At 34.7% G+C, this 10,952-nt stretch overlaps 1 protein-coding gene across 1 annotated transcript in view; it reads right to left on the reverse strand.

Annotated features, from left to right (window-relative positions):
• Positions 1–3,945, reverse strand: part of LOC106457020 (membrane metallo-endopeptidase-like 1) — a 104,207-nt gene extending 100,262 nt beyond the window's left edge. The window contains exon 1 of the mRNA XM_013916405.2: positions 3,762–3,945. Within this exon, the coding sequence (XP_013771859.1) occupies positions 3,762–3,826 (65 nt within the window). The 5' untranslated portion in view covers positions 3,827–3,945. The remainder of the gene's footprint in view (positions 1–3,761) is intronic.
• Between the last annotated feature and the right edge of the window lie 7,007 nt (positions 3,946–10,952).

The following is a 10,952-nucleotide window of genomic DNA, read 5'->3' on the forward strand; positions in this document are numbered from 1 at the left end:
CACCAAACATGCTCGCCCTTTCAACCGTGGGAGTGTTATTATGTGACGGTCAATCCCACTGTTCGTTGGAGTAGACCAAGAGATGGCGGTGGGTGGTGATGACTAGCTGCCTTCCTTCTAGGCTTCCACTGCTAAATCAAGGACGGCTAGCACAGATAGCCCTCGTGTAGCTTTGCGAGAAATTCAAAACTATTAAAAAGATATGGTGGTAGATGTTATGATAAATAACACAAAAATCCTAACTTTCACACAATTTATTTATAACATAACACATTATTACAGTATTCATCATTACCTCACCAAAAGTTTTATACAAACTGTAAGAACTCAATAAGTATATACTTAAAACATGGTATACACTGTGCGATTGTCAGGGTGACTTTATAGGAAGAGGTAGTGGCAGTAGGGGTGCTTTCTGTTACTCGCCTTCAACACCCAGCTTCTAATGTCCTTCTACAGCGTGGTGAATAACAGTTAATTGACGGTCACTGGCCGCAGAGATGTCCTACAGGCCTTAGTTGAAAGGTTAGGGGTCAAAGTAGGAAGTTGGTATAACTCAAGAACCGGCTCTTCATATCAGACTTATAGTGGCTGTTGTAGTAGAAACTCCAGCCGAGTTTATCTATATTGCAATAGTGGCGGCCATTTATTTCATTGCATTTCTCCATAGAAAGTGCCAGCGCACTCTCTAAGAAATATAAGACGTTTGTGTGCCCACACTCTGTGTATGTTGTTTTAGAGAAAAATATAATATTTGTTGGTGTTAGAACGTTGCGTCATCTATGAATGTAGTTATCCTTAATTTACGTCAAAACTAATAAATGCTCAATAGCAGCAATAATGGGGGAGGGGTGAACCCTTCAGTAAAATTCCCCTTGTTCCATACTATTTTGTGTGCCTTCCTCAAAACTGCGTGTATGTTGTTTTACAGAAAAATACAATATTTTTTTATGTAAGGACGTTGCGTCATCCATGAATGTAGTTCTTCTTAACTTACGTCAAAAATAATAAATGCTCAATAGCAGCAATATTGGAGGGGGTTGAGAGGTTGTGAACCCTTCAGTAAAATTCCCCTTGTCCCAAACTATCATCTCACAAAGTTTGGTTCAGATTGACCCAGCAAACTAAGAGTAGTTAGATAACGGATGAACAGACAAACAGACAGATACACAGATTTTTTGTGCTTTATATATAGTTAGTTTGCTCGTTCAAAAGTAGTTCCACAGAGCATCAAACCCGTGAAATGTACCAGCTATGATAAGAATAATAACATAATCACACACTTGCTTTATATGTAACATAACATCAACAATAATTACTTTTGTCTGTATTCTATGCCTTCAAACAAGACACAGGGCGACAAAATGTGCTATCTTTATTAAGACAAATTTAACAACGCATACTTTAACTATAACTATAATGTTAAGAATTTGAGGCTGTATGTAATCTGTTGGCTCAGCCTGTGAAATTAAAGAAGGGTTATGTGGATCTTTAGTATAGTTGGAATGAAATATAGAAACACATATATATATACCGGAATGTATGGTATACAATATTAAAAATCATTTTCACATTCTTGAAATTACTCCTAGATGAACAATTTCAGAGCATGCCTTCTTTAAGATAATAGCTGTGTCCAGTAATATATATGTTCACCTTCTCTTCGCTTTTAATTGATATCACCTTCTCAGTGCTTTTTGTTTTGCTCTGGAGTCTTTCAAGAGAAGTATACGCCTACCAGAATTATCAGTTCTGCATTTGATTACAACTGGGAAACTGGGTTCATTAGAGACATACAGATGCTTTGTGACTTTCGTGCTCTTCTCAAGTGTAGTCCTGTTAAAGACTGTTTTCTAAAGTTGTTGCTAGTCACAGTAAAATGTTTCGCTTATATTCAAATACACTTTTATTTTTTCAAAGTCTTCACGTAAATGCTTTGAGACTATATTAATTTTGGAAGTATTTTGAGAGACTAGTGTAATATCAAAGATTTGTGTCGAAACATTTTCATTCAATGCTAAATTTTGAAAGTATTTTGAGAGACTAGTGTAATACCAAAAATTTGTGTCGAAACATTTTCATTCAATGCTAAATTTTGAAAGTATTTTGAGAGACTAGTGTAATACCAAAAATTTGTGTCGAAACATTTTCATTCAATGCTGAATTTTGGAAGTATTTTGAGAGACTAGACCATTTTTATTCAATGGGTGAGAGACAGCTCTTTTCCTTCTTTCGTTAACACATAGTTTCTCATGCAATTATTAACTAACATATGAGACTTGGTAGCTTAAACTACTTATTATTCAATATCATAAAGAGGATCAAGTAAGCGTCTTGTTCACTTTATCAATTTCGTGCAGCAGAACTCAATATTCTCCAAACTGTAAAACACATAAGTTCGTATTACGCTTACGGAAGTAAAACCCACTCTTCATCAAGAAATACGAAAAACATGATTAAAGCATTAGTTCTCAAAACTAATTAGCTAAAACTCAATTTCTCAGTTAATTTGCAACACAGCTGAACATGTTACTAAAATCCCTATTACTACAATTCTAACCTACCTAGTTTAGTGCTCTCCGTGTAATAAAATGCTTTATAACTGATACTCAGCTGAGAAAACACAGGACTGGTGTCTATTTATAATTAGATAATCTAAATCACGTGTAATATCTATTAATATTAAAACAAAAATTAATGAAAAATTGGTTACATAGTATATGTATAAAGTGAAAAATGGTTAGAAGTATTTACAGTCTTCTTTCTCATGAACATTCTCAGTATTGAACTCACGTTGCTTACACATTACACTTCAATTACAGAAGTCAGTGCCTAGATTTTCATTTATAATTGATCTAAAAATGTTTCTTCTCAATACGAAGTATCCTTTGATTTCCAAACTCGTTTCTGGACATATCACGAGCTCTCAATATGTCAGTGTTGGAGTGTTTGGGATACAAAAAAAAATTAAGTTATTGCTTAATTGTTATTAGAATAACGTACGACAGAAGCATTACTATTTGACAAAATAATGGAAAATCAACCTATAAATAGAAGAATTTGTGAACAGGATAACTCACTAGCATCATGATTAACGTTTGTGTGACTCAGCAGAGAAAACTTCAATAACATCAGATGTATGTTAACAACGTCAAGTAGTAATGTGTTTCCGAGTTTACTATCGACGATATAACGTAAAGTTTTTGGAATAAAATAACTTTTGTTTCGTAGACAATGTAATATAGTATGTAGATATTTAAATTTCATCGTCATACCATTATGAATCCTATAAAACAGAGCCGTGTCTATGTTCATTTTCCTAAAATCAATACAACGGTTTTCTGTTCGGTTACAAATTTACAGCGATATCAATTACTTGGATTGATTTGTTTACGTCAGTTTTATCCTCTATGTTTTCAGACTAGTATAAGAGCCTATAAAGCACAACTTAACCCTACTAGTCTTCAGTTGTAATGGCATAATTTAAGTGGCAGCATTCATGGAATAAATGTTTATAATGAAAAAATAGTTTTGTATTTGTCACTGAATTCCTACCCACATCTTTCACGTGCTTAATATTTGAATACAAACTAGAATTACTTTCTACCTACATCTCTGTTTAAAACACTAATATTTACAAATTAGCACTTCAAATTATTCGTGATAACGAGCGACTGTCATCAAACAATGTAGCCTAAAATTGGGAAAACCTAGTAAATATTTATCACCGATACTAAAGTTATTCATCCTTTCAATCTCACCTGAACTTTTCGGTTTCCACCGTGCTGGTGAGCGTCAGTTGGCTCTGAGTGACTTTATTCGGCATGCTGGCTTTCTCTTGTGCTGTAATACTAGACGCCCAGGTATTCTCGCTTCTTCCGTAGTATTAAATCTCTCAAGAACCTCCAGTAATGCCGTTACACTCTTTCCTGAATGATGTGTGACGATAACCATCTCAAAGCTCGTTTCGTCTATGTGGAAGCTCCGCCCTCATACGAGCTGAAAGGAATATAATTGGTTACTTCCAAATCAAGCAAGTGCACCTACACATAACTTGAACAAAATAATTATTATAGTAACAAATATAAGATATGTATATTATTTTAATATACAAACTGAAGTGTTATAAGTAGGATGTGTTCTGTGTGCAGAAATATAAATATTTCGGCTGATATTTATCTGCGTATGGCAAGCTGTAATTTCACACTGAGAAATCTGTATATATTGTTCACACCGAAAAACCTGTGTGCAGTTTATCATAGGTCTGAGAACAACAGTAAGTTCGGAAGATCAAACCAAGAAAGTAAAGAAGTATTCAAAACATATTCGGCTATCTGTGCTCTGGCCACCGTTGGTATCGAAACCCAATTTTTAGCGTTACAAACCCACTGACTTACCACTGAGCCAGTGGGAGTATATATTGTTAATGCTTGATCAGAGATCAGATTTTTTTTCTGGTTCATGCTGGAAGCCTCTACAATTTTCTTATTGTGTCCTCCTCCTCTTCCTCAAGTTCAGTTGTGGATACACGACAATGTAAAAACAACAATAAGAAACACAATACAGGCACTCTTACAACCTGTTTCTCTTGAAGAAACAATAAATCTCCCTAACAATATCTCCAAGTCGTTTCACTTTCTGATAAATAAGCATGTTTTATTGTCAATTGGAATGGATTTATTCAATCACTGTAACATTTGTAAGGTATCTGAACTAGTCTCAGTCATTTAGACTTTATATTACTGTGCTCATAAAACGTATCTTCAATAAACCACTCCACTAAATTCGCATATAATCAAGACTTTTCTTTTATTATGACACATGATTATGAATTATTTGGTCTACTAGACCTGAAGGTGGTGGAACATGTTCTACCCAAACATGTAGAGTTTTTTATCGTATGTTTTTCTGCTTTTAACTTTATATAAATAAATTATTTTACATTACGAAACGTTAGTGTCGTCATCTTATTTTTATTAAAGGCTATTGCGTTAAGAAATTAAGAGACTTGTCTAAAGAGACCAACTATTAACGTAAGTTAATTCTTTTTAAAAAGATAACATCCAGTTATAATTACTCTGGCAAATTACTTGAAGTATGAAGAAATTATTATTTCAAACAATACAGAGAGTGGCCCAGAACAAGTTATTCACTGTATTGTCATTGAACAAAGTTATAAAACAAAGATATATTCAGAGCCAAGAAAACTGGTCATAGTGCAAATGGATTTTGGGAACACTAATTACAAAATGTTGTATATATAAGGAGGTATTAAAGTTAGATACTTGTTCAATAAGATATCAGGCGTTTGTCATAAAACTTTTTATGTGAAAAAAAAATGTATCACTGTGTTATAATTACAAATATTTTTTTTTCCTGTTGCAATATAAGCTGCATAATTTCATTATTTTATAATTAATATACTTAATAGGTAGGTATGTTCACAAAATTTCATTTTTAATTCATTTTCCACTCACAGAAATTGGTACACCTGTTATATTCATTAAAGCTTCTTTAGGGTTGTACCTTTATTGGAGAACAATTCAGTGCCATCTTGAAATCTTTTTTTGTTCAATTGTGCACGACATTGAATGTCCGCATACATGCCATGCTCAGGTGGGGAGACAGTGTATATTGGCTACCACCCTTTGAATATGATCAAACAAGCAACAGATTCACAATTTTATTGGTGGAATCTGTAATATGTTTTGTAGTTTTGTGTCTTGGTTTGTGCCAAGTAACATGTTACTTTCGTGCCTTTTTATTCCTGAAAGAAGACAACCATCACGTATAATCCAAAGTGGCGTTTCTGCAGTGTAAGTAAAATACACTTTTATGTCACACATACTCAGTCCTAGGTGCATTTGTCTTATCATTTATATATCTCTGATAATGTTCATTGTATCAAGACACACAGTATTGTGTCGTGTGGCCAAAACAACCCGCAGGGGATATTGTGTGTTATTAACAGGAGTGATAGTTTAGCAATTTTCTACTTCCTGTGGTATGCCAAACTATCAGATATTTCAGTGGTTGGACCCTTACTCCACATACCAAATTTCAAGGTAATCCATTAAGCGAGATATAGAATCTCCAAATGTGATTGATTTTTTTTCTTCGCGTCGAAAGTACGAAAACTTTATTTGATAGAAAAACATACTTAATTTTCATGGATTTTCTTTTTCAAATATGGTACACTGATAGATCGTTACAACCTACAATTAGTTGTGAAATTTGGTCTAAGTATAAGCTACAAGTACAAAGTTATTCAACAAAAACCGTTCAATTTTCACCAAAATGCTTACGCAAAAATGTCACGTGAGCTATCGATATCGAATTTTAACTACAGCTTCACCTAAGGAGTAACGATGGGCTGTTTTTAGTTTTTTGTCATTCCGATTAAAAACGACTGATTCAGAGTGTACATAAGTACTGGTTGGGCCAAGCACATTTGATTAGCAGTTTCTAGCTCAAGTTTTCAAAAGAATCATACAGGTGAACGGTTATTATTCATTTCAACTTTTAAGCTCATATTTACTAAATCTTATGAAATTCTCATAATTAAAGAGCGTTAAGCGTCACGTGATATTAGCTTAAGCAATTAGTGTAAACAATGATGCTTGATACGGCTGTACCAAGTGCATGCGAGTGATGACAAGAAACTGTTAATCTAAATTCTATTGCGTTACTTATAAAGGAAGCTATTAACACTGTTTTAGAGAAGAAAAACTACCACTATATATTTTAAAGAATCTGGTTGGTTCTATAAAGTATAGGTCTGTTCCGAATAATAGGATTTAGATATTAAAGTTAATGTTTGTTACTATCAAGTGTAACTTATTCTTACTTGCTGTAGTTTGTTGGTGTGTATTGACAAAAAGTTACGACATCTAATCCAAAAATACCTTAGGTGTGAAAACAAGGTGGAGCCAAAAAAGAATTGAGCGTGCAAATTAAAGGAGTGAAATCAAAATTGGTGGTCAAACGTGTAACTACACTTATAGCATTGATAGTAATTTTACAGCAAATATTCATTTATTAGTTAGCTAGGCCGCGTATTTTGTTTTAGCCACCATCATGCCCAAGTTGAACAAACAATATTTCTTAGATTAATTGTTCTGAGTTATGCACTGATGGGTTAGCTGCACTTATATGAGAGAAGAAAGAGTTCAGAGTTAAAGTTTTTTTGCTCTAGGTGTAACAATTACACATTGTACCATACAGCCCCAAACAAACAAAGTGTTACAAGATGCTATGAGTGTTGTGAACTTTATGAAATCCAGAGCTTTGAATAGCAGACTGTGGAGAAATGGGGGCTATATATAACAAGCTACTGCTGCATATGGAGGAGCAACGATTATCTCACGGAAAGGTGCTCAGTCACGTTGTGCAGCTGAAAGACAAATTTCGTATTTTTCTTAGAGTGCAAACCCACACTAGCAGCAAATGTTATGAAAAAAAAGTGGCTTCTAGTACTGTCCTACCTGATTTATTCGATAACCTCAACGATCTTAACTTGTCATTGCAAGGTCGTAATAACAATATTTTGCATCTGAGAGACAAAGCGACTGCATTTCACAAAAATATCGTGTTTTGGAAAACCAGTTTGAGAAAATATACTGCAAAATGTTTATTTCCTTCAATGAAGTTTTGGAAGAAAATAAATTAAATCATGGTCTTATTTGTGGTGGTGTTTCTAATGATCTCGAAATACTTCAGTGCCAATTTGCATATCAATTCCCGAAATGAGCTGAAGAACACAAATGGATCTGGAATACTTTTAATGACTGCATAACTTCTCATCTGCAAAATGCAACTAAAGATAAAACTTTTCAGGAATAATTCAAGTGAAAACCACTTGAGCACTTCCAGATGCTAGTTCGTAAAGAATACCCTGATCTTTCAAGAAAAGTGATGGATTTCACATCAACCTACCTGTGTGAATTAGAGTTTTCTAATCTAACAGTAGTCAAAACAAAAAAGCGAACTCGTCTACAGGTAGCGGGTCTCTGAGTTGCTGTGTGAACAATTCAGCCAATAGTGGACCTCGTCTTATTCCAAGCTCAAGTCCATCCTTCTCACAAAATTGGTAAGCTAAACCAGTTTGCCTTATACGGTGCGTCACATTTAGAAATGGGGCACCATTAAAAGGTTTGCACACCACTATTCTACTTGATCATCAATTACTTAAACACTATTACTCTGTCATCTGATTCTTATATTTATACCTAAGTATCACTTCTACCAAGTATAGGAAGTCTCTAGATTCTAGGACTACATTGATCTTAATGTCAGGATCCTTCTAGTAAACATTTAGATTAAAACCTGGAACATATAGTTTATTATACATTATCATTCATTAGTAAAAGGATAAATACTATTATATACTGTTTAGGAGAGAACTTAAAGTACCATTGGCTCTTTAGTACTCTCATCCAGAGAATAGTCACTCAGCAATATGTAGTAAGATTACACAACATCTTTGATATCATACATGACTATACCTGGGAAGGACTTAAATCCCGCTAACAATAAAATGAAAAGTCATTATGATGTTAATGCTGATAAAACTGAATTTGATGGTATGGCTGTACAGTTCCAGCTACAAGACAGGACAAACTTCAGGAGCTCAGAAGGGCCATACATTGTACTGAAAAGATTCAAAGATGTGATTTACAGAGATAAAACCACAAAATAGACTTGGTGAATTGACAGTTTATCATTGTGTTCAATTTTTTGTATTAGGATTGTTCAAAAGACTTCACAATCCAGATAGAAGACAATGCTGTATCTATATATATATTTCAGTGCTCCAATTTAGATGTTTGGTAGAGGCACGTGAAATTAGTCTCATAGTACCTAGAATAGTATAGATGAAGTCACAAAAACCTAGCAACTTCAATAACTATCTAGAAATGAAACTTCAGATATGAGTAGAAGTTGGTAGAGTGAAGGAATAATGAATGTAAAAGTGAAGTATTCATCATGTGAATGTCGAGTAGTTGTTGGTCAAGTGTTAGTTAATTTCTCAAGTATTTAGTTTCAGTGAAGTGTATAATTTAAGTGTAGAGGCATTGAGAAAAAAAAAATTAATTCTTATTGTTAAGTGTATTGAACCTCGTATTATTTTCACCAAATGATTTAAAGATTACATATCACTGGGCAGTAGGTTTTGATCTGAATACTGACCTAACTATAATTGTTTGAGTACCATAGCTATTGTTGAGGACCAGAGTGGTGAATTTTGGAAGGATAAATTTGTTCTTGTAGATTGCTATACATACAAATGCAATGGTGTTCTATCTAAACTCATTCCTAAACTAGAAGCAGAACTATCAGAATACCCTGAAATCCAAATGACTATATTTGAAAAAATAAAGATGAATAGAAAAAAATTCTGGTTGTTAAATAAATATAATTCATACGTTTAATACAACTGAATGAAAATACATATTGACATCTAAAGTTAGATTTGAGTGTCAGATTTTAAAATCTTATCTGTGAATTTCTTGTTGGAGCTCCCCAGTGGCACATCGGTATGCTTGTGATTGTGCTAACAATCAGGTTTCGATACCCGTGGTGGGCACAGCACAGATAGCCCTTTGAATAGCTTTGTGCTTAACTACAAACAAACAAACTCTTCTTGGAAGTCAGAGATGAAGACTTCCTCCTGTTAGTCTTGGTGCAACTTTAGGAATATTTCCTAAACTGGTGTTTACATGACGTCTGGTATAAAATCATGTTAATTCTGGATTGTAAATGTGTTGAATAAATAAGAATAATAGTCCTTGAGTAACTCTTCCATGTCAAAGTTTTTGCTAAAGCCGTAGAAATAAAATTAAGGCTCTCAATGATCCAGACCATGAGTCATTTTACCCCCATTGACGACGATGTTGGGCTTAGTATCATGATAGATTTAAAATGTCCATAAAATTGCCTCATGTTATGGGTGATCGCTGCATATCCCTTTTTTTCCTTAGAAAAAGAGAAACTTATAAAATTGTAACATGCTTCATACCCTATAATCAAAATCATGGATTAAACATTAATTGACTTGATGTGTTTCTGTTTCCTGCTCAATACCAAAATCGCAAAGCATGTACACAGCGTGGTCACAAGTAAGTAGACACCACCTTTTCAGAAAAAAATTAAATTTTTCAGTCATGTTCACATGAATTGCTATATTTATAATTTAATTAATATCTTGTAGATCTTCCTTTCGCTTCGTGGAGTTCGTTGATCCTTTGGGGCATCGTGAGAATCATCTCGTCAATTTTAGATTGTGGAATTTTCGCTCACTCTTGCTTCAAAACTTGGAGTAGATCGCTCTTCAAAGTTGTTTTTTTATTGTTTCTTGACTTGCCGGTCGAGTATGGCCCAAAACTTTTCGATGGGGTTCATGTTAGGAGATTGGCTAGGCCAGGGCAACTTCTGGACACCATTTTCTCTTGCCACTTTTGGGTGTTTCTAGAAGTGTGACACGGTGCTCCATCTTCCTGGAACACCGTTGTGTTCATGTCCACGAAACCCGAGGAATAAAGTGGCAAGAGTCCTTCCTCCAATATTTCGACGTATTTAGCAGTTTATGTTGCCAACGCACTCCACTAAGCTCGATCTCGAACCAACCCATACAGCTTCCCAAACCATCACGATGAAAACACCATGCTTCACAGTTGGCTGCAATCTGTTGAGCCAAAACTCTTGGTGAGACATTCTCCAGACCCATATCCTTCCACTGTCCGAAAATTGAGCGAATCTTGATTCGTCTGAGAACAATACGGTCTTCCAAAAGTCCAGAGGCTTGGTCATCATATCACTTGCCCACTTCTTTCGTCTGACTATGTTGGCAGGTCTTGATAATGGCTTCCGTCTAGCTGCTCTGCAACGATAACCCAATCTGTGGAGAATCCGTTGAACAGATTTCGGGCTCATCCCTCCCACCAACTTTGGCC

Source organism: Limulus polyphemus, unplaced genomic scaffold (assembly GCF_000517525.1).
Source record: "Limulus polyphemus unplaced genomic scaffold, Limulus_polyphemus-2.1.2 Scaffold282, whole genome shotgun sequence".
NCBI classification, from domain to species: domain Eukaryota; kingdom Metazoa; phylum Arthropoda; class Merostomata; order Xiphosura; family Limulidae; genus Limulus; species Limulus polyphemus.